Source organism: Thunnus albacares, chromosome 6 (genome assembly GCF_914725855.1).
Source record: "Thunnus albacares chromosome 6, fThuAlb1.1, whole genome shotgun sequence".
In the NCBI taxonomy this organism is placed as follows: Eukaryota; Metazoa; Chordata; class Actinopteri; order Scombriformes; family Scombridae; genus Thunnus; species Thunnus albacares.
The window spans coordinates 5,761,336-5,784,798 of NC_058111.1; the positions used below are offsets into that span (position 1 = coordinate 5,761,336).

At 40.3% G+C, this 23,463-nt stretch overlaps 2 protein-coding genes and 1 long non-coding RNA gene across 4 annotated transcripts in view; 1 reads left to right on the forward strand and 2 right to left on the reverse strand.

The window, feature by feature from the left end:
- The window catches only part of hif1al (hypoxia inducible factor 1 subunit alpha, like), a 28,277-nt gene extending 22,890 nt beyond the window's left edge, over positions 1-5,387 (forward strand). The window contains exons 12-15 of the mRNA XM_044354227.1: positions 333-496; positions 1,108-1,219; positions 1,947-2,070; positions 3,744-5,387. Of these exons, the coding sequence (XP_044210162.1) occupies positions 333-496; positions 1,108-1,219; positions 1,947-2,070; positions 3,744-3,811 (468 nt within the window). The 3' untranslated portion in view covers positions 3,812-5,387. The remainder of the gene's footprint in view (positions 1-332; positions 497-1,107; positions 1,220-1,946; positions 2,071-3,743) is intronic.
- Positions 488-11,933, reverse strand: LOC122983999. Its single transcript, XR_006403807.1, has 3 exons — positions 10,961-11,933; positions 10,683-10,742; positions 488-573 (listed from the first exon to the last, which is right to left on the reverse strand). It is a non-coding gene; the product is annotated as an uncharacterized LOC122983999 (long non-coding RNA).
- Positions 11,934-12,089: 156 nt separating this feature from the next.
- zgc:152863 (uncharacterized protein LOC562658 homolog) lies at positions 12,090-21,861 on the reverse strand. Of its 2 annotated transcripts, none has more exons than XM_044354230.1 (5): positions 21,620-21,861; positions 16,605-16,711; positions 14,786-14,989; positions 12,974-13,118; positions 12,090-12,880 (listed from the first exon to the last, which is right to left on the reverse strand). In XM_044354230.1, the coding sequence occupies exons 1-5, from the start codon at positions 21,844-21,846 to the stop codon at positions 12,544-12,546; spliced, it is 1,020 nt and encodes a 339-aa protein (XP_044210165.1). In that variant the 5' UTR covers positions 21,847-21,861; the 3' UTR covers positions 12,090-12,543. The 2 variants fall into 2 exon arrangements, with proteins under 2 accessions (XP_044210165.1, XP_044210164.1); XM_044354229.1 differs by having other exon boundaries at positions 12,090-12,883.
- Between the last annotated feature and the right edge of the window lie 1,602 nt (positions 21,862-23,463).

Below are 23,463 nucleotides of genomic sequence, written 5' to 3' on the forward strand. Positions count from 1 at the left end.
AACATCTGACTCGCACTTCAAACGAGCAAGAATGTGATAAAGATGCTGTGATCCGTAAACTATTAACAATCCATCAGATATCGTCCTGGTCGACATCTGATACTGTAGCTGTAAAAAGTATAAGTTCTCATGATCCAGCTTTTAAAATGTGTTTCAGAATAGAAACTCACAAATGCCCACATGATGTAGAGATTAAATCATTTAAAACAAAATAAAAAAGTTAGTGTGAAAGTTAGATTTTACGGTTATTTGTGCACATTTTTGAAAGTATGAACACTAGTTTCCATCTCTGTTTCTCTCTTATTTTTAATTTCCTGTCTGTCTTTTCTCAGTACATGGAGGGGATGGACCTGGACATGTTGGCTCCTTACATCTCTATGGACGATGACTTCCAGCTGACCTTCCTCAGCAGCCTCCCAGAGGAAGCCGACAAATCTCCCTCCTCTTCGTCTGAGCCCTCGGCTGTGACGCCCGTAGTCTCAGCGAGCAGGAAACGGTACGATAGAACAGTTCCCTCCCGCACGTTTTATCCTTCAAAAGACCACCGACAGCAACCAGTCGACGACGTCCCTCCTGTAACCCTCAAATGATCCGATAAGAGGGAAAAAGTGTAGAAAATATGAACTAAAGAGAGAGATGGAGCAGATGTTTGACAGTAAACATGTTAATTAGACGAGAAAATGTCACATAAAAATATGCAAATGTGTAAAAATATATATATAAAAAGATGAGATAACCTTCTCCTGCTGCAGTCTGCAACATCTGTCTTGTTTGTTTATATTTGTGTACAAGACTTTGATGATCAGTCACGTTACACGTCTGATATGAAGTCATTTGGAGGAGACTTGAAGGGAAAAAAATGCACCTTTCGGAGTAAAGTAGGACGTTTGCAAAGCAGCAGAAATCTGAATATACAGTATATGATGGTCTGTGGGAGCAGCTATCTTGAAACTTCACAGACATTTGCCTTTCAAAATAAGATGACTAATAACATTGCAACATTTTTCCCCATTCTTAATCTTTACTAATCCTACATTGGGAGTGAATGAACGTCAGCTATCTCTAAAGACTACAAATGTCTCACAAGATTTATTGTCTCTCTTTTAGGACCCATAACCCAGATGAGGAAATGCCGTCCCAGCTGATGATTCAGGACAAGAGACAGAAACAGGATCCTTCCTCAATAGAAGAGGAACTGCTTCTCAGCCACAGATTACTGGTGAGTGGAGGAGGAGGAGGAGGAGGAAGAGGAGTAATAAAAGCAAGGGGAAAAATGTTTATCTAGCACTTTTCTTTAAAAGGTTACAAGAGAATCAAGGAATTTAAAAGAAGGATCATTTTCTGGCTCAAGAACTTTCCGCTGTTAGTAATCGGTTCCTTGAATTTCACTGGAAAACAAGTGAAACTGTCAGAAAAAACGATCTGCTGATAGGAGACATTTTTAATGCCTGACCTTTTTTTTGCAGAGCAGAGACTGTCGAGTGAAACAAGACTCTTTGTTTAGTCAGTTTGCTTTGATTCACTTCAGTTTGGTCGTTTTTCGAGCTCTGTTTGCAGTGAAGTCCTAAAAATTCTGATAAACGCTGACAGATCGCAGGCCAATAGTTTCACAGGTGCTCTCATCCAAACCGTCTGACAGCAACAGACAGGAAGTACAGAACAAGATGAGCTTATGAAGCTGCACTTTAAAGCTCTGATCACTGTTAATCAATATTTCAATCATATTTACATGTTTTTTTACTCTAATAACTCAGTTTACACATAATGTAACAGGTGTAATTCATTAATATATTACCTTTCAAAAGGTAAAAAGTTAACAGAATGACATCATCCCTATTAATGAAGCCACATTTTCAGTGTCAGTTAATGACTTAGAGGGATTTTAACTTCCATGTTTAAGTTTCTGTCGCTCCTCTGACTGTTTTTTTTTTTAACTTCCTGTTCAGGGTTCTCTGGAGGAAACCGACCAATCAGATCTGCTCCTGGACCGGGGTCCTGGAGGACGGAGTCAGCTGCTCACAGACAGAGACCCTGTTCTAGGAGGCATGCAGGGACTCTGTGATACTGCAGGTATGATTCTCACACACACACACACACAGAGTTATAGACCTCTGCGTGTCATTCTCCATCTCTCTCTCTCTCTTCCGCTTCATTTTCTGTCACTTCTCTACTTTCAGCTTTCTAATAAAAAAATCCCCTCACAACTAATTGATAAAAATGAAACAGTGAAATAGAGAAGTCTGTCTAATTAAATCCTGACGTTGAGATCTTGAGGTTTGACTTAAACTTCGATAGTAAAACATGTTTTAGTTTGTGGCTTTCAGAGTGATCGAGGTGACACGACGCCCTCTGGTGGCCACGTCGGAGCTCTACGTCTCTCCTTCCTGTGTTATCAATCACTGATCCATCGGACAGATTTATGTTATTACATAACAGCTCACTCCTCTCTAACTCAGAGCTACTCAAAGCTACTCAAGCTGTTTATTTAGTGCACATTACTTATACTTTTTCATCACATATGGACGACACTGGTCATGGTGTTGATGTTGCTTTTCAGATCCAATTTTTGAGTTATTTTATATTTTTATGTCACACAGTTACATATTCTGTTAGTCTTTTCTTTGATTTTATTAGAGATTCTTCTATCCATCTACAGTATACGTAGCTATATATTTATTTATCTAAAACCCCATTTCTGATATTAACGTGATGTATCTGGATAATAACCTCTGATCATGGGCAGTTTGTGTTTACACCATATATTGATAAGTGTTCTGGTCATATTGATTCTGCCTGGACTGTAATTGCATCTCAATAATCAACTGAAGCAGGTGGAGGACTTCAGCACACATAGTGCATCCCTGGTTAAGGCTCAAACATGTACGGATATATCGATGGCCAAAGCATAAAACCTCCTCTCTGCAGAATGTTCTGATTGGCGGATTTCACTTTGGATGATGAGAACAAGGAAGGCTGCTCATATTCAGTCTGTCTGTAAGATAATCCCGCCCTTCGTTGTGACAGAAAAGTCACACAACAAAACAAAAACACAACACAGAGTCCCTGAGTGTGTTGAGAGGCTGCAGCACGAGTGTGTTACACAATCACTTTCATTTCTAGTGAAAGAGGAAGCAAATACACTGAATATAAGGAGATCTGACCCTAGTATACCACAATGTAGTAACTATTACATTTACTGCATCTTTTTACCTGAAAACAAACTTCATGTCATTTTTAATTTAATTTTAATTATTAACTTAATTTAGAGCATCGTTTTGTAGAACCTCTTCCAACTTGCACCAAGTGCAAAAGTTCCGATCTGCACTTTGAGAGGCATTAATACCTAGTTGGTATTGTTAACACATTATATAATAATATAGTCCAAAAACAGTGTATTATATATTGGGTATCCTTAACAAATAGCATTAGTTTTCTCAAAAAAGTGCATTTTTCAGATCGGAGGTTTTACTCTTCGGCTATCGATATGTGAGAAGTTGACATTTTGAGTAAATTAAGAGAAAAACTATTGTTTGTTTAACCAATCAGAACAGAGCAGGAGCTAAAACGGCCTGTTTTCAGACAGAGGCTGAACTGAGAGGCTGCATTAAGGGCCAGTTTACGATAAATAAGGAGTTTTTTTTAACTGTATCATGCAAAGATATTCCAGTAGAGCCCCGGACTACAAATATAAAGCTGGAAATGTGCATGATCCGACCTAACAGTGTCTTTTCTGTCTCTTCCAGCTCTGATGAGGGACATCTTCGTACCACGCCCGCCCGACCTGTCGCCGCCTCTCTCACCTATGACCTGATGAAGCACCCGTCAGTCAGTCAGTTCAAGAGATGGCTCAACTTCTGCGTTCAAAAGCGAGAAACTCCGACGCCAGATCTGTCCAGCAAAAAAAAAAAAACATAGCAACCTTGAGCGCGCACACACACATACAAACTCGACACACCACGAAACTCGTACGCACACACACACACATTTAGACACACTCACAACATCCGCTGTGTAACCATGCCGTTGCTTGTAGCTGAATCAAGACAGTCACATGTTATGGGTTTTTTTTTTCTTTCTCTCACTGTGAATCAAAAGCTGAGATGAGGTGTTTTTAAAGGTCAGGCTGAAAGCGCTGCGGTCCGCTCTCAGTCAGTTTCGCAGTTGTTTTTTTTTCTTCTGCATTTGTTCTTCTACACTTCATCGCTGATTTAATGTGAGAAAGAATTGTCATTGTGGTCTGTCTGTTTCATCTGATTCACAGAAACAGCAGGTGGTGCTACTTTTTATTTTAAAAAGGTGTTAAAAAACGTTTAACAGCGTGACAAACCTGAAAAGTCTTTTTCTCTGTGCAGCTTTCAAGTTTTTTCTGACCATATTTAACATCTTTGTCATCATTTAAACATGTAAAAAAAAAACCTGTGCAGGAACTCCCATAATGCTCTGCTTTGACTTTGAGCCAAACATCGAATAGGAACAATGTTTTCTGCGTTTTTTTTTTTTTGGTCTTTTTCTGAGTCAAAGAAACTTGCGAACATCAGTGGCAACATCGATCGTTTCAGTGGCATCTTTTTATACACTTCCTTTTTTTTTTTTTTTTTTAAATGGTGCATTTTACAAGAAAGATGAATTCTCAACTTCTATGTTATCTGCCTGAGTCAACAGTTATCTGCAATTTATTCTTGTAGGTGTTTGTTTTAATCCTCCTGACGTGCCGGGTGGGCGGGGTTTACGTTATCTAACGCTCCCTATCAGCTGATATCTGGCGTCAAAGTGGACTAAAACAAAAACCATGAAACATGTTGATTCATGTAGTTTGATACATCCTTTTATTATAACTTTAAATATATTATCTGATTAAGTTGCGGTAGTGAAATAGTTAATGATTAATGAGACAAACGGTAGAGGTTCTCTCTATATATATATATATATATATACACGTTTAGAAATGTAATGAAACACTAGTATTAATGTTTTTGTTATATTTTATTTGACTTGTAACAAATTGTGCCTCACATGTAAGTAGAAGAGTTTAATGAAATATTGTGATGCTACTACGCTGTCTGTTTTTATTTGTCCACAGACAGTTTAAGGGAAGATTTTCTTATAACATGTAAACTGCCAACTCTAAACTATCCGTCCTAAATTAATGTGAAATGGCCATTTTTTTTTTGTTTATTTCAGACATGTTAGCTCTTCCAAAGCTCTCTGTGCCTTTTTATCATCCAGGAGGAAAACGACCTGTTAGCAACACACAGGCTCTGCTCTAAACGTCCCCAATGATTCAGAATACGGGAGAAAATTTCATACTGTTGTAATGTTTTTCCTTTTTATTTTTACGGTTTATCCTGATATGCATTCTTGAGCTAAATAAAGCTGTTGAAGCAGAAGCTGTTGTGTGATCTTTGTGTGTGCAGAGAGAAACCTTCCCAGGAACAGGAAAACATTTATCCGCTATGATGCAGGTCTGATCACTGCATCACTGTCAAAACTGGAAAAATCACTTTCCTCAGTGTGCTGGTGTGCACGTAGGCTTTTGGCTTATTAGAAGTAAAACGGTATTATTGAATTACACAAACAGTTTGGTTGACTGTAAACTGCTGCTGTGTTTAAACACCTTACAGCCCGAAACCTGCAATACAAACATCTCCACAGTGACGAAATGTGCTGCATCTCACTGGAAATTCCTTATTTTCCTGTTAGCTTGCACCTGTCTGAACCTTTACTTTTCTAGTTCATCACAGGGATGGATTTAAGCTTTTAAGTATGAATATAATATTTAGAACAGAAGGTAAATGTTTGACAAAAGGGAATCTTAAAGTTTATAATGACATCAAACAGAGAACACCTGCATTTTTTCATGGAAGTACAGTTGCAGTTCGGCCTTTTTACACCTTCAGCTTGTATCATGAGTGCAGTGATGGAAAGTAAATAGGTACATGTTCTCCTGAGGTACTTAAGTATTTCTTTATGAAACTTAATACTTCTACTTTACCATATTTTGGAGGGAAATGTCCTTTTTTCCTCCACTATATTCATTTGAGACCTATAGTTACTTTACATATTTTCAGATTATATTATAGAAAACATCTGATGAGTTCATAAAATATGACGCACTGTCACAGGTTAAACTACCCAACATTATATAAACCAGTTCATTTAGCTCAACCTTCACCAGATACAACAGTAACAGATGCTACATGAACATGAATGCATCAATAATATACTAATAATTTATAAAACTTGTATGAGTTGTTTTTCTGCATTAGGGGAGGACGGGGTGACATGAGCCACTTTTTACATTTGATGATTTTACTGCAAAATTAAAGTATATTTGTTTCAAATAATAGTTACCATAGTTACCTCAGGTTGTTGTGTATCCATGGAAATTAAAACAAGTGATCTAATTATTATGGTTTTAGAATAATGACCCATCAAAAAAAGTTAGTCCTATGGCACAACTTACCCCAAGGTAGGGGTAAAATGAGGATGGGGTAAATAGAGTGCTCTATGGGTAAATAGTGCTACCATTATATACTAATATAAAAATGACATAAAATCAAACAAATTTGAGATAATTTTGAACTTTATTAATGCTGTCAATTTAATAAAAACTCATACTTTTAAGTAAAACCATATGTTTATGTCCTGTTGTTCAACATGTTGCCTAAACATTTTCAGTAAAGATTAAACTGTGATTCTTTATGTGTTACTGTAGCTACAGAAAGAATGTGAGTGTAAATATACAGACGGTGACAAATTAAAGGAAAAACTGGTCCAAGTCTGAATGTTTGACCCCTACAGTGAGGGGGTCTGGTGGCCCTGTTATGCTTTGGGGGGTATTTTGCTGGCATGTTTTGGGTCCACTTGTCCCCTCAGAGGGAAGGGTCACTGCTAATCAATACAAAGTTGTTCTGATTGATCAGCTTTATCCTATGATGAAACATTTCTATCCTGGTGGGAGTGGTCTTCTCTAGGATGACAATGTCTCCATCAACAGGGAACGAGGGGTCACTGAATGGTTTGATGAGTATGAAAATGATGTAAATCATATGCTATGACCTTCACAGTCACCAGATCTCAACCCAGCTGAACACCTATGAGAGATTTTGGACTGACATGTCAGACAGCGCTCTCCACCACCATCATCAAAACACCACATGAGGGAAGAATGGTGTTCATCCCTCTAGACGAGTTCAGAGACTGTAGAATCAATGCCAAGGTGTATTGAAGCTGTTCTGGTGGTCCAATACCTTACTAAGACACTTAATGTCGGCTTTTCCTTTAATTTGTCACCTGTCTGTATGTTTAGCATGTTTGTTTGTGGCTTAAACTTAACGTTAGTCAACAATTAGGTATTTATTCATCAACATTGTAACACTGATCAAACATTAACAGGAACAGTGTCTCTGGTCTCTAGAATATCAGAAAATAATTTTTAGGGTTAAATTGAACCATTGACTCAACTTGCCCCAACATCACCGGCACGTTTTACCCCACAACCTCCATTTAGACAAAACTGTTTCATACAGTGACTCAGATCCACAATTATGCTAAGTTTATGACCTTGTTTTGTAGCTTACACTGACTTAAATTAACATGTAATAATGTCCAAATCGTATCTAATTTAATTAAGATACAAGACTGATAACTTTAGTAACATGATGAATTCAGTTGGCATGACATTTCTCCATGTGCTTGAGTCCAAGATGGATCGAGTAATGTGAACTATACTTTCTTAACGTGTGGTCACATGATTACTTTTGTTTATGGTTACCTGGATAAAGGGGGTTGGCTCTATTTACCCTGTTCTCCCCTACTGCCCTACTTTTTACTGTTGATACTTTAAGCACATTTTATAGCCCACTTCTACCTGCAGTAAGTAACATTTTCACTGACAGATTTGAACTTGTAATGGATATTTTTTACCTTGTGATATTGTTACTTACACAAGGTATCTGAAGATTTCTTCCACCGCTACATGAGCGCTTTAATCTCCTTTAAAATACGGATATAATTTAATAATAATAAGTGAATAAAGCAGTATCTCTCATCCTTCCTGTGTTCTACTGACACCTGATTAACTGAGTCAGGTGTTTTCGGCCGACCGAGATGTAGAAAGCACAAACTCTTAGATCAGCTGAGAACTCCTGCATTGGTTAATCATGTATGGGCAAATAAGCAGGATTTCATCATCTTTAAAGTACAAAATTTGGGCAGAAGATGTTCCCATCGGCCTCGAGGGAGTAACTACAAATTTACCCTGTTTGCACAATCACATCCTGGTGTCACACGCTGGTCACTTGGAGGAAAATCTCTGTGTGTTTTTGTTACGAATCTATACTGAGAGGAGGAAATACTCCAGCCGCTTCCCTCCCCCTCCCCTCCCCTTTGCAATAAGAACATTTTGAAATAGTGACTTTTTCAAACTTCACTCTGTGTTCTGTGTTTCCTCTCTGGCTCGCAGTGTTCAGGCGTAACTTCCTGTCTGTGATGCGATTTCCTCAAACACCGGGCAGAGGTGGTAAATGTGTCCTTATTAGCCAACGCCGGCTGATAAATGACTCACACGGACGAGAAGAGGTGGTCAGAATTCATCAGTTTCTCAACCAAAAATGAAGAAGGAAGAAGAAAAAACTACAAAGTTTTGGGGGTCAGAAAGAAAGTTCAAGTGTCCCGAAGCAATAAAACACATTTAAACACTGTTTTCACAGAGACAAGATGCTCTAAATGCATCTTTTTATCATCTTACAAACACACACATACTGTACTTTCTTTATGAATGAGTTGGCCTTATCCATCCATTCATCTGACTGTAACCACATCTGACTGCTTACAGTAAACACTGCTGACTCTTCTCCTTTTCGTTTCCAAACAACAGACTCGTCCAACCGACTTCTCTTTTTTGGTCAAACTGGACAAATTCCTCAGACACACCCAGGATTCTTACTAAAGCAGGAAGTCTCATTCTTTAACTCTTAATCACTGCCGTGCGCTGCAACAAACACCGGTTTTTATCCAGAATTATGTCCTTGGAGTCGTTCTTACTGGAAGGATTCATAACATTTCCCTGGAAATGAACGTTTGAATGACAGTTTCCTGGGAAAAATCCCTTTGCTCACAGGAAGTGATATCTGTTTATAGAGGCAACATCAGATGTTTGGAGTGAATACAAGACGACAGAAAAACAAGAGGCCACATTTTACACTTAATATCTTCAGGAATATTCTGTATAAACCAGGCCAGAGAAAAACAAAGCAATTATCACTAATCAACAAAGATTATTCCTCCTGTAGCACATTGAAAATAATCCAGCAGTGAGATCATAAAACCTGTTTCACTGTTGATCAGCTTGTGTCAGGAATGCAAGAAACTGAGGATCTCAACATACAGCAGATCACTGCTGCAGCATCGAAATTAAGTCATTTTATTTAAGAAAAGGTATAAAATATACTGGAAATCTTATGGATTTGTTCTCTTATTTTAGGATTCAAACACTCAAAACAGGACTTTCAACACATGAAAGTTTCAAAGATACATGATTCATGATGGTTTCATTATGTGTCTTTTTACATCTTTACTTTCACATTATTAGGGGGGCGTGCATCGTTCCTGGAAGTGCTGCAATACCAGTGGACACAGCAAGCCCCTATTCCATCTCCCTGCTCCGAAAATCTATTTAACATATGATCCCAGGATAGGTGACGTAAAAATATTAGCTTTATTTAATAAACAGACATTTTTAGGGCTGCAACTAACATTTATTTCCAATATTGATTAATCTGTCGATAATTTTCTCAATGAGTCGATTAGCTGTTTGGTCCATAAAATGTCAAAAAACGGTGAAAAATGTTAATCAGTGTTTCCCAGAAGTCCAAGATGACGTCGTCAAATGTCTTGTTTTGTCCACAACCCGAAGATATTCAGTTTACTGTCATAGAGGACTAAAGAAAGCAGAAAATATTCACTATTTGAGAGGCTGGAATCAGAGAATTTGGACTTTTTTTTTCTTAAAGAATGACTCCAAATGATTAATCGATTATTTAATAGTTGACATAATTGTTGCATCTCTATAAATTCTCAACTAATAAACCTTTCTTCACTGCTATTACTGCTATTATTGCTTTTATGTAGTCAATACTTGTTAATGTTTTGTGTAGTTTCCAGTCTGCTGTACGTTGGTATTTACACTACATGTTATTGTGCACTTTAACGTACATGATTATGCCTCACAAATAAAGTTTGTTTGAAAAAGCTTCAATAATATAAATACAAAAGAATTTATATGACAACCAACTGAGCTGTAGCACCTTCGGATGGAAAATTAATTAATTAAATGACTCAAAAGTCGTCAAAGTGTCTGTCAGCTTCTGTCAGTTGGTCTCCAAAGTTTTCCTGAACATGTTATGCAATAATTAACCGTTTACTCACTGCGTGACCCATAAAAACTAACGTTAATTAGTTTCCTGACTTTGTAGCTGAGATGCAGAAATCAGAGCACACTTGCACTCATTCAACAGGGTTTTGACCTTTGAACTTTTGTCTTTGTCAACCAGGGAAGGTGAACTGTTGTTGTTGAGTTAGAGGACTGTTTCTCAATCACTTTCTCTTCCCATCAGCACTGTGTACAGCAATCATTAACCTTGTTGCGTGGCGTTGTTGTTGTGGTGTGTGTGTGGACTGACCTGCAGCAGGTGGAGGGGAAAGGTTGATCAGATTAGGACAAACTGGTTTAGATACAAAATCTGTAAAACATATTTTTATAAAAATCATATTCTTTTAACATTTTTAATTATTTTAAAGACAAATCCATGCAGATTCTTGCTGTTTTTCAGCTGAGAAAATTGCTTGAAACTGTGAATTTGAGGTTTTAAAATGATAGATTAACATGTTATTCTTTTAGCAGCTGATTTCCTAACACAGCACATATTAAAAAAAAACATCAGAAGTTTTATTCTTTTACCTTTGAATGAATGAATGTTTGTCCTGGTCTGCTGTGCTGAACTCATCCAGCGTGCTCACAAAAACACCAGGTGACACAAATTAACAAACGAGGCCAGGATGTCAAATAAAGACTCAACATTTATTTATAATATAACTCTGTGCAATAATACAATATACAAATAACCAATCTGTAAATATTATAATCCATATAATAGTTAGATTCCTTTTTACCACAGAATGAAACATAAAGTACATTCAAGGTCTGTGAAAGTGTCAGTCGCTCTGCAGAGATCAAAGAGACAGAAAAGGAACCAGCGAGGTGAAGCGAGGACACTGAGAATCAAGAGTTTAAGGTTATTCGGGGGCTTTGGTCCCAAATCTGTGTTGTTCTAGTGCAGGTTGTGCAAGAAAACTGTTATTTGGATATGGAGTATTTTGATAAAAGCACCTATTTGTCTGCACCGCTGCCACCAGGGCAAATATATGTACAATCATTTCAGAAAGATTCAAATTAATCAGATTATTCTTATTTTACTTCACTCACTACTGAATGAACACAGGAGAAACACTTTCAAAGACCTTCTGAGCATTTTCAAGTCTCTAAATAATCAATGTACACAAACTTTTAATGAATTAACGTCACAACACGCTGTTGTTCACAGTTGAATTTCACAAAGTTCACCATCGATCGCCCGAGCATCTGTTCGCCATGCTGGCTTCAAATCAACAAAATGTGCATGACAGTCCGATTTAGACTCGAAGAGAAAAACGCTGTACAAAAGTCTCAGATAGAAATGGAGTAGAGTTGGTTGCCGTGGAAACACACAGGTTTCTGTAACAAGCACGCCACCGACTTCATCAAAGAAGTCTTCATCAGCCCCGTCACTGACGGGAAGGATAGACAATGTCTCCAGAACAGCACTGAAAACACACACACACACATGCACACACACACACACACACACACACACACACACACACACACACACACACACACACACACACACACACACACACACACACACACACACACAGTGAAAACCGCATAACTTCAATTTTTTTTTTTTTAAGATTTTCTTGTTTAAACTGAAGGTTCACAAAACCTTCAAATCCACTTTGGTTAATTGATTTGATTAATTTTCTTGTTGAATATTTAAAAAAAAACAAAAAAAAAAACAATGAATGTGCATCGTCATCACGCTAAAAACAAGGCCGTTATTTCCTGAAAAGATGACATTCTGGATACACACGTGCACATAAACTCTCTCTTCTGTCATTCATACATTAACACTATACAATCAACATTTCATTCATTTGTAAATATTAACTTCTCTTCTTCAGGTTCTTGTGACCTGACATCTGGCCAATCAGAGCTTATCAGCTTCGTCTAAAATAGCGTGTGATAGGACAGAGTCCTCGTGCTGGTGAGCTGCAGCCAACCAGGAAAAGTGCAGGGAGCACAGGAGTCTGCTGTCAGTCATTCAGCTGTTATCATCTGCAGAGCGAACGCTTGCAGCGAATCAGCTGTCAATTAAATCGTGCTTTCTGTTGCTAAACAACCGCAGCCTATGTGCTAGAAACGAAGATAAACAAGAACCACGCTCAAGTGTCCTTGTCATCCAAAAGTGCCACATGTAGCTGCCGGACGTCTTCGCCGTTCATTCTGTCTCTAGGATGTGATTGGACCTCCTCGTAAGGGGGCGGGGGGTTGTCTGGGCTTTGGTTGGACAGGAGAGGGCGCTGGTTGTCGTCCGATTGGTTGTTATGAGACGACAGGTGACAGCCGGGAGCCTCCTGAGCCAATAGGAGCTGGGTGGGTCCCGGCGCTGAGCAGGCGGGTATGCGTTGCCCCCAGCTACCGTAAACCGCCTCCTCGTAAGAGGGGAGAGAGACAGGAAGTCCGTCCACCATCAGGTCCAGCTGGTCTGAGGAGCGACGGCTGCTGGGTGAAAGAGAGAGAGAGAATTACTTCAGATGCAATTATGAAATATAAAACAATAAAAATAATCTTCTTCCAGCATGTAAGTCTCACCTGTGTGATTGACAGGGGTAGAGGCGGGACTTGACGACCAGGCAGGCGGTGGTGGTGAGCAGGAAGATGGACACGCCCACCGCCGTCGTGGCCATGCTGGGCATAGATTCGTTCACTCTGCTGTTAGAGTTCACGTTAGGACTCTCTGAGGAGGAGAGAGACACACGTTTAAAAGGACAAATATACACTGAGAGATATCAACAATTACACAACTCTGGACCGTTGCCGCGGGGATTGAATCCCCCACAATCCTGAAACACTCACACTGAAACATTCCTGCTGTCAAAATCCATAATATCTGGACACAATGGCGCCAAAACACACTTAAGTCATTGATTAGTTGTCAACAGAAAATGAATCAACAGCTCTGATCGCTGCTTCATCGTCATTTTTCAAGCAAAATATTTTTGTGGTTTGTCAGACAAAAAAAAAAAAGACATTTTGCAGCTGCATGACAAAAAATAGAAATCACATCTTGTCAATAATTCAATAGAAGAAGAAGAAGTGTTTGCATGTAGCTTGTGGTAAGTGTTAAAACCACAACTTGGTGTGGATACAACTTTAAGACCGAATCTGTGAGTAAAATCTAAATGTGTGCCAGACAGTCACCTGAGCTACATCGCTGTGGGAAAACTCAGGTATTCTAGGTAAACGGGCTCAACAGAAATAGACGATCAAATAAAAGATCTGTGAGTGGAAGGTTTTTTGTTTAGTTATGTGGTTTGCTGGCGCCCGTGATAATACTTCAGTATGTTTCCATGAGGCCCTACCATCGCGACACAGAGGAAATGTTTAATGGTTATTATAGTGGCTTCCCCACTTCCTCTTTCTGCGTTCTAACTTCCTGTCGAAGCGCTTTGGGTGAATGGCGACAGAGGAAGTCAGGAGCTGGTCTGAGGAACGTAAAAGCTTCTCATTCCCCTGCAGAGAGTCTTTGCGTGTCTATGTTAAATAGGTCATAAGATAAATGCGAGCTGCTGCTGCTGCTGCTGTGGCTGCTGGTGGCTATGTGGTGGGTTCAGTCCCATGATGCTCTGGGGTTTAAATATGTGTTAATGCTTTCTGTTGACTCGAGCCCTCACGTCTGGAGTCAGTCGACACATTACTTATGTGTATTTAACTGACAAACCCGATAACCCGACTTAAGTAATGACACGTCGTCTGTTTCCTGAACACACTGAAAACAAGAGGAAACTGTCATAAAATGACTAATCAGAATTTAAACTGTCTGGATAAACACTGTGATGAGTCATGAGTAGGTTATAAACTGAGGTAATCGCTAAGGAACTTTATCATGCCCCGGTGCTCCTGCGAAATGTCAAGAGCTGTTTAGAGTCATCTAAGAACGTCTGCCCACTGAAACTCTGCAGGAGGTTTTTATCTAAACTCAGAGACATTTGAAACACGGGACACCCCAGACTACTACTAATACTGAGCTAGCAGCGTTTCAACCCACTGACCTCCACACGATTACATGTAGGTACTTCAATTTGTATCGGTTTAAAGGTTTGGATAGGTGTTAGGATGAGACGAATCCCAGATGCTGACTTTATCACACAAAGTAAGTTTTTCATTATATCATATTTTTATCTTTATTTATCCAGATTAATGTCAGCTGAGGCCTTGCACTTTGTTTCAGGCGTTAAACGGGGTCAAACGGGTGACCTTCTTGCTATAAGTCTCTCACCCTGAACACAAATTAATCCCTGCAGGAAAACCGGATTTTACTCCTGCGTTATTAGACGATGAAACCGAACCTCACACCCATAAACAGTCAGCATGTAGCGTCAGTCAGTCCTTCCAAACTCTTACCTTTGATGGGGACGCAGGTAGGTATCGGAGGTTGCCACCTCCCGTGGCGGCACCTGGAGTTCCGGACGTTGTTGATGATGTGGTATCCGGGCTCGCAGAAGAAAAGGATGCCGCTCCTCGGGGGGAATCCTCGGCACGGCGACGGCTCACAGCGGAAACCTCCATGTTCTGGCACCAGAGGATGACTGCAGTTGCTCACTCTGCCTGTAGAGAGACACAGCAATGAGAGTTTGTGATTCCTTTGCAGACTGGAATTCCAGCCATTTAAGTGGAGTCAAGGGATTATTTGTAGCTTCTACATCACATCATTGCTATTAGTTTCTGTTTCTTCTTCTTCACCCCTCCTCCATCTCCGCAGCACTGCTCTACATGCACTTGTTTGCTTTTGGCTTTAAAGAAGAGGATAAACATTCTGGAGGTGATTTTCTCACTCTCTCCTTCCGCCAGCTGCCACTGCCAGCAGAGATTTAACCCAGTTTGCATTGTTCATTTTCCCCCATTTTGTGCTGTAAAATAATCCATTAGATGGAAAAATACAGTAGAGGTTCGTGGAGGCTGCTGACCTCGCTACTCAGTGTCCACCAGCAGAAGATTGTGGTCATTTACTAGGCGGCTACTGGCTGAGCGAATGTGAAGGGCAGCGAGACACAAGGACAGTAAGTGACTGATAGAAGAACAAAAAGGTGATATTGTTACTGTAAACCAAAGCTGACATTTGAGTGAAAGGCTCAGATATTCCTTTTTTAATCTGTAGGCAGACATAAATATATGTCAACTCTTTCCAGCAACTCACTGCTCATTCAGTAAAAAACACTCAACATCAAAAAAAAAAAAGTTGCCCACAACAACCTCTGCCTTACCCAGAGGACAGCATCATCGGAGCAGCCAACAATGTTACCCACTTCCTTTATTTCTTCACCTTCCACCGTAAAAGTCTGCCTCTACAGAGTTATGGTTTCCACTGCCTCCGCAAGCTTCTACACCCCAAACATCAGCACACGTGAAGAGTAGGTCAAGTGTGAGGCTGAGAGTGGAAAAACACTGGATTTTCTGTAAATGTAGCTACAACGATACAACGAGAGGCTTCTTCAATTCAGAGAAATAAGATTTGTTGTGGATATAGTTCCTCTAAACTAAATGTTTATCTCACACTACTTACATACAAAACACTGCATCTCGCATGGTTTCACAAGGTGGCTGACTCACTGCCACCTTTTATGCAACTTTGATGAGGAGTTCAACTGAAGTTTTAGAAAACTAATGCGGAAAACTCGTATGAAAAGAGAAGGAAACAAAGTGTTGAGCTAAAACAGAAAGTGACGACATCTTGAAACTGCTGAAACTTCATTTATGTTTCCGCAATAAGCGGTGATAAAAGCGCGATAAAAACCATGTGCTGGTGAACACTTATTTGAGATATTATCTATCAAAATGATCAAAACCATGTTTCTAGAAGATAACGTTTTTGAGGTGTTTCGGTATCGAACTGCTGTGGTAAATTTCTCCTCAAATGTTACAGTACTGACATGAATGGAAACCAGATATCCAATGAAATATCTCACAAGTTCCTCCGTGGAGAAACAGATGGTTTTGTTTTCCAAAGATTCTCTAAATAGTCTTTTTCAGTTTCACACAGTTTCGTTTGCAGGAGACGAGCTGAGGAGAACTTCCAGCTCACAATCGCCATCAAACCAAAAAGATCTGCTGCGAATCCGATATAACGAATGAATGAATGATTGTAGGGGGATTGGTTGTAGTAGAACCTGCACAAAGGTGTCTGAGGGGTTTAGGGGTGGATACGTGGGGTCAAAGGTCATACCTGCAGTGAGATGTTGAAAAGAGGCCAGGAGGAGGAGTCCACAGACCACACTGACGCGTCCACACGGCCATGGATAGAAAACTGACGCAGACATCAAACCAGACTTCCTGATGACACAACATAGAAGAAGAATCAGAGAAAATACACACACACACACATACACTGAGGAGGACCAGTCAAACCACTGTAAAAAGCTCTGGTTAAAGGTCTTAGCCACAGTAAATGTCAGAAAACACAAGTGACATCACATCTGTGGCAAAAAAAGGGTTTTTTTTTTTCAATCTTGTCACCTGTGAAGCAGCCTGTTGTTTGCTTCAAATCCTGAGAAGATTGACAGATCAAGTGTGCTCTGTTGTGTTCATCCACACCTGTCAGCTGCTGAGCGTCACCACAGCTCTGCTCCTATCTACTGCTGTTGGTCTACAGAGCAGCTGCAATGATCAATATCTTCACTGTGAATTTCATGACAAAAACCTGACATTTGAACCGGTGACGTGAGTCCCGTCTGTGCCCTCCGAACAAAAAAACCCCCCGCAGGCTAAACTTTTCACATGAGAACATTTCTGCAGCACTTCAATTTAAAAAAAAAAAAAAAAAAAAGTGCTTGTGTGGCATTTTTAAAACACATCGTTATTAAAACATAATGGTGCTGTTATGTAACCAACAGCAATGCATATATGAAATGACTGCTTTGAGCTAGCGAGGTCACATTTACTGTAGTCCTTGCACTTGTTATAATATCATGTTTATGCTGGAAAACAAGCCTCTTTTTTGTCATTTTGTGCCATTTTCCTTCCATGGTGGCACAATATGTAAAACGCAGCACGGCTAACGGTGGCTGATAGTCTTCATTATCATCCTAAATGTGAACCTTAAACATTGCTCCCGTGTTCTGCTTTATCTTCCTATCGAACCTTTCACAACATGACTGTAAACCTGGCCCGACTTCAACCTCTCAGTCGAGCATAAGTGAAACCGTCACCTCACACTGTTTGCTGTTTCAACATCAACCATATTGACCAATACCCCCCCCCCACCCCCCCCCCACCCCACCCCCTGGATCTGACAGCAACAGTAGCGGAGCGGTAACAAAGAACTTTCTTCATGCTGAAACAGAAACTCATCACCGCAACAACCCAAAGTCTTTCTCCAGATGACTGGCACGGTACTCATCTTAGGCACGCATTTCCTGTCATCAACCAGTGCCAACAGAGCCAGACCTACGGCGGGTTGTCAGCCCTAAATGCCACACTGTTTTTACGGTGTGTAAATATGTGTGTAGGTGTGTAAATATGAGTGTAGGTTGTGCTTTGGTGTCTTTAGTGTGTGTTTCATGATTTCATTTCAAGAGAGATGCTAGTCATCTCGGGAGCAGCTGGGGGAGGGCCCGATGCTTACTAGCATCCAATGTGGTTTTGTGCTTTCTCGTCTCACAGGTGTACACCTTTGGTTGTGGACCACCTGTTGTCCCCCTTTGGTCCAGATTGAAGCCTGCTGCTACCGATATCATTATTGGTCGTATTTCTGTTGTTATTGTTGTTGCTGTGCTTCTCTGTGTCACTCTCTCTCCCCCCTCACTCCCTCTTTCTCTCTCAACCCAACTGGTCAAGCAACGCCCCCTCCCCTCACCCCCACCCACCCTTGTGCCCGAGGTTTTTCCCCGCTAAAGGGGAGTTTTTCCCCGCCGCTGTCTCCAAGTATTTGGGTCTCTGTAAATTAAAGAGTACGGTCTAAACCTGCTTCTACGTGAAAAAGTTCCCTGAGATAACTTCTGTTGTATTTTGGTGCAACATAAATAAAACTGACTTGCCTCGGCATGCCAGTCACATTCAGATGGGCACACACACACACACACACACACACACACACACATATACACACACATAGGATTCAAACCTTACAGAGGTTTAACACACACGCATTCTATGCTCCATCTTATGTGACCACAACCTGCGTGGGAGGTCTGTATCTTAGTCATCATGGCTCTCTGTGATATTATAACTTCTGCTGTAATGTTTGTCAAGTTGGCAACAGCAAGGCAAGAAGATTATTATGACAACAGAGAATTAAAACATCTCGTTCTCTAGAAATACGTCACCACTTTTAAATTAGTTGCAGCTACATGTTTTAATGCTGTTCAAATCAGTTTTTCCCTCCAGTTTTTCAGCTTCACTCAGATCACTTTTCTTTTTCAGCTTATGAATAAAAGTTGGGTTTTTTTTTTTTGACAAATATATTTATTGGCATTTTGCATTTCAGCACATCCTCACATATACAAATGTATCCTACCCAAACAGCCTCATCCCTTCCCATCTCCCACTCTGTCCACTATCGTCACAAAAGTTGGTGTGAGAAAAGATGTGACGCATCAACACCACCGCAATCAGAATCACTACAGACATCACTCTGGCAACCCTTAAATGTCACTTTTCCCACCGATTTCAGAGTCAGCCGGCACAATCTGGCATCGCTCTGCAGCAGGGTGGTGAAGACTGGCTGCACAAAAATGTGACTAACAGAATCTCTGAGCTGCAACCACAGGTGACTTAGCACTTTAGCATGGCTGGCTGTCCTCCTATATCTGATTCAGATTCAACTGGTTTCATTTTTACAGATAAATAGCTTCAGTAGCAGGTTTTGCCTCTGCATTTAGTGTCTCATCCGTCTCACTTCCCCTTCAAGACCAAGACGGAGAATGATTTAGGTTAAAGCCGAACGCAGCAGAGGACCACAGTGTCATCTTGGTCTGAGACGCTAACAGCCGCAAGCATCGTGCCATTTTTATGCACACGAAGTAAGTGATTACATGTTAAACTCATTCTGCAGCTCAATAGCCCCTGTTTCTGTGGCGATTCAAAGAAACAAACACCACATCATCTCCTGTTAAAGGACGTTAAGTAACATTCGATGCTTTAATCGCTCTGTGCCAAGTCTCTCTTTCTTGGGAATCTTTTTCTGGCTCACAGGAAATGATGCATTTTATGTTTCTGGCAACGACAGCATTTGTTTGGCGTAAGTTGTTCTGGTGAAGAGGAAGAGAGAAGAAAAAAAAAAAGGAGAGAGAGAGAGAGCTACCCACATAAACATCCACGGAGAAAATCCCAGGAAAAAATGTGCCGCAGGGAAAAAAAAAAAACTCCACATCAGCTAATCTCTGACAATGAACTGAACACTGAAGGTAAAGCTACAAACAGCGTGACCTCTGTAAGTCACAGTTAAATAATAGTAAGTAGTGTGGAGGGTCTTAGCCCACTGAACCACATCTGACAGTCTGGTTGATCAGTGGCTTTTCCACGCTGAACTTTGCTCTTTCCGTTCTGCTGCTTCACTGTATTTCTGAGAGCAGGTGAAAACAAACTGTTGAGTGTTTGGAGCACTGCTGAATGAAAGTTTAGTGTCTCTTTTATTGAGGACTGACACACACACACATTACACTACAGTTTTATCCTGTATCCTGTATCTATCCTTGTCTTCAACATCTCCTCCTTTTTTTGACTACAGTGGATTTAAACTAAAACTGAAGGGCGCAGCGAGAGGTGGTGTATCACCTCCACCTGTTCGGTCTGTTGGCTCCGATGAGCCGGGGCTTGTGATGCTTTGAAAAGTCAGTGTACACAATGTGCACTAAACATGCACAGCACACAGTGGAAGTGCTGATGCTGCTTTACTGAACACAGTGAGGGAGGGGGGGGGGGTGAATCTGAAGCTTTCCATTTTCTGTTATAATGGAAAGCTTTATGGAGACTTTCAAAAAAAGCATAAAAATGATTTATTGTGGATTGCTGGATGTCAATAATATACTAGTGTTATAACTTGTAAAATCCACAATAAATGTAAAAAACCACATCCAGCTCTGGAGTTCTAGTGTCACGTGTTCCTGCAGCTGTTTTATCAGGTAAATCAGACACTAATTTTCATATTAACTGGTGCACGTAAAAGCCGACCAGGTGCAGTATGGGGAACGAGCCCGTCGTGTGCTGTCACACTTCTATCATATCTGCACTCGAAGTGAAGGAGAGTCACAGCAGGGCAAGGGTTAACAAACAAGTCAAGTCCAAATTTATTATAGCCCGATATCATAAAGTATGCCTCAAGGGGCTGAACATATGATAAAAAAACAGTGATGAGCAACATCAGCAGAATATATGAAAGCATATAGAAGTGAGATAAACTACATTTAAAGCTTTATAAATGGAATATTTGACGCATACAAGAAATATAAGTGCACGCCACACATTTCCAAAAACAAAACCAACCAAAAACCACAATAAGTTTCACACCTGTGGGAGCATAGATTCTTCATTTTGCAAGAGAAGCTTTAAAACTCTAAAAATCTGCATAGAAACCTTTTTAAAAAAAAAACCCCACCTGAAACCAGCTTTAAGGAACCTGTTTCCCCTTAAAGAACAAGTCAAAGCAGCCTGAGACACAGTCAAGGACCTCTGAAGCCCCACTTAATGAACCCTTGAATAACCTTGAGTACCCTCAAGCTCTCCTGGAAACCCATAGCAGACAAAAGAGAACCCTGACCCAAAAACCTCTTAAAGCCTCCAGAGACCCTGCCTAAGACCTGTGAGACCTGCTCAGTAAAATCCTGAACCAGCACAGTCTGTCTGTACTAACATCATTAATTATATATATATATATATATATATATATATATAAAAAGCTGCTTTGTTCCTCAGCAACATCAGCTTCATGAGATCACTATAAGTAACACGTCTATAGTTATTAACTAGTGATTCACCTTTTAGATATTCACCTGTTTTATCACTGTAATGTTAATAATTAATAAGCTCTGACATTCTGGTTACAATTCAGTAACAATTAACGCTGACTATGGTTAAAAATTCAATCTACTGCATCATATAACATTTTTAAAAAACCAATAATCCGTCTTATTATCACCTTTATCACCACTCAGCTGCTGTCCCCGGTAGGTAAAGTTAAAAACCGACCTCTCCTCTCTTTGAATGAACCCAATTTAAGCCGTTTTACTGGTAAAAACGTCTCACCTGGAAGCCGTAAATGAAGCAGCAGCGGCGGGATCTCGTACCGGAGGATCTGCGGAGGTGAGTCTTGTTTTTGTTTTTTTTGTTGTTGTTGTTGTTTTTTTCTTACTGAGAGACGTGAGGATGTGAAAAAGTGAAGATGGATCAAGACCTGCGGCGGTCAGCTGACGATCGCTCCTCTTGCTCGGCAACAAGTGGGAACCTTTTGGTTTTCTCTCGCCCTGACTCATCGATCAGCTGTGTTTGACAGCGGCACCGAGGCTCCCATTGGCCGGAGCGCCCTCGAAGCACCGCCCACCGCGCCACTCCGCCATATTCTGGAAATTCTATTCATTTCCCACCGCAGAAACAAACACACACACACACACACACACACACACACATACATATATACCAAAGTGAGACTGACACACCTAAAACTAATAAGTTCCTCTTTCTTTCCAAACACTCAAACACAGAGAGAAATGTAAACTGTTGTCACCTGCAACACATAAAAAAACAAATACAGCTCATTGAAAATAAGTGAAATGCTTCCTGCAAACTTTTTTTGAAATGAAAGTCACAAAATGAGAAGATGTTAATTGATGCTACCTGTTCTACACGTTTATAAAAAAGTGCAAACAAGTAAAAAAAAATGATGCAAATGTGATATAATTTAACTTTCCTTATTTGAATCCATGCTCAAGATATCACAGTAGGCCTAATCTACACGTGACTGAATGTAGTTAGAATTGCAAGTTTAGTTTACAGTTTTACTGATATATTACCCTTCCACACTCTTATAAATATTTTTTTCTCTGACAACAATAAATGCACACTGATCCTAAACTCTACATTAATCTCTAAACCAGCCCGTAAAAACCCTGCAAACTGACTTTGTTTTTCTATCCTTGTGAGGTCCAAACACACAAAACAAACTGGCATGTGCACCACAAACGCAGCTGTCCTGTGGTCTGTGATAGCTGTCATTGTTTGAAAGGGCCCACCCTTGTTTGTGTGTGAATGTTTACAGTAAAAACGCGGCTGAAGAGCCACAGCATGCAGAGCCCCGGCTGCACGGCTCAGCTCAGCCTGCGCAGACACTTCAACTTGACGGAAGTGCTAAAAATACAACCGTGCTGACTCTGCCTGCTGCTGTAATAGCTGCAGAGTTTCTCCAGGATTTCCACTGATGGCTGGTCTACAGCAGCACCAGCTCATCAGGGGAGCATGTGGAGAATTCAACAGACATGCAATCAGTCAGATGACTGAAGGATGACTTTCAGTCTAGGCCTCATTATGACATCATCGACACTGTGTGTCCTAATTTTGAAAGAGAAATGGAAAACAGAAACCTTGATGCATCATTTATTTGTCCTTTCATGACTCAGAAAAGAAAGGACGCACCCGCAATTACAAAGATAAACAGCTACTGATTGTGTATTTTGCATATTTGGGCCTATTTTGTTGATTGATGGCATGTTTTTTTTCTCCCCCTGTGAGTAACAGTGGACACTGGCCAAACACAGACACCAGTTTGAGATGTTCCAGCAGGTTCCACAGTTGACTCAGTGGTCTGAAACATATAATCTTAGGAGTTAGAGAACAACAGCTTTCAATCACATAAGAAACACAAGACAACAGTCGAATAGAGATGTCGGTACAGTGTCCTCTCATTTATGTTCATATGCAACTATTCTGCACTAGTGATTTATAACATTTGCCTGAAGTCTGAACATTAAATATAGTGAGAACTAGCGATGCATGATGTTGGATTTTTTGCCGATATTTCCAACTCACTGTGGCTGATTGCCGATGCCAATACTGATATATGCACATATTTTTTTCCAGCTGGCTGAGGAGACTAT

Excerpts from the sequence above, each read along its gene's own strand:
- zgc:152863 (XM_044354229.1), bottom strand. The coding sequence starts at position 21,846 with ATGAGTCAGGGCGAGAGAAAACCAAAAGGTTCCCACTTGTTGCCGAGC. Across the intron at positions 14,990-16,604 it reads TTTTCAACATCTCACTGCAG|GCAGAGTGAGCAACTGCAGT; the intron begins GTATGACCTTTG and ends GTCTCTCTACAG. Across the intron at positions 12,884-12,973 it reads TACCCCTGTCAATCACACAG|CAGCCGTCGCTCCTCAGACC; the intron begins GTGAGACTTACA and ends TCTTTCACCCAG.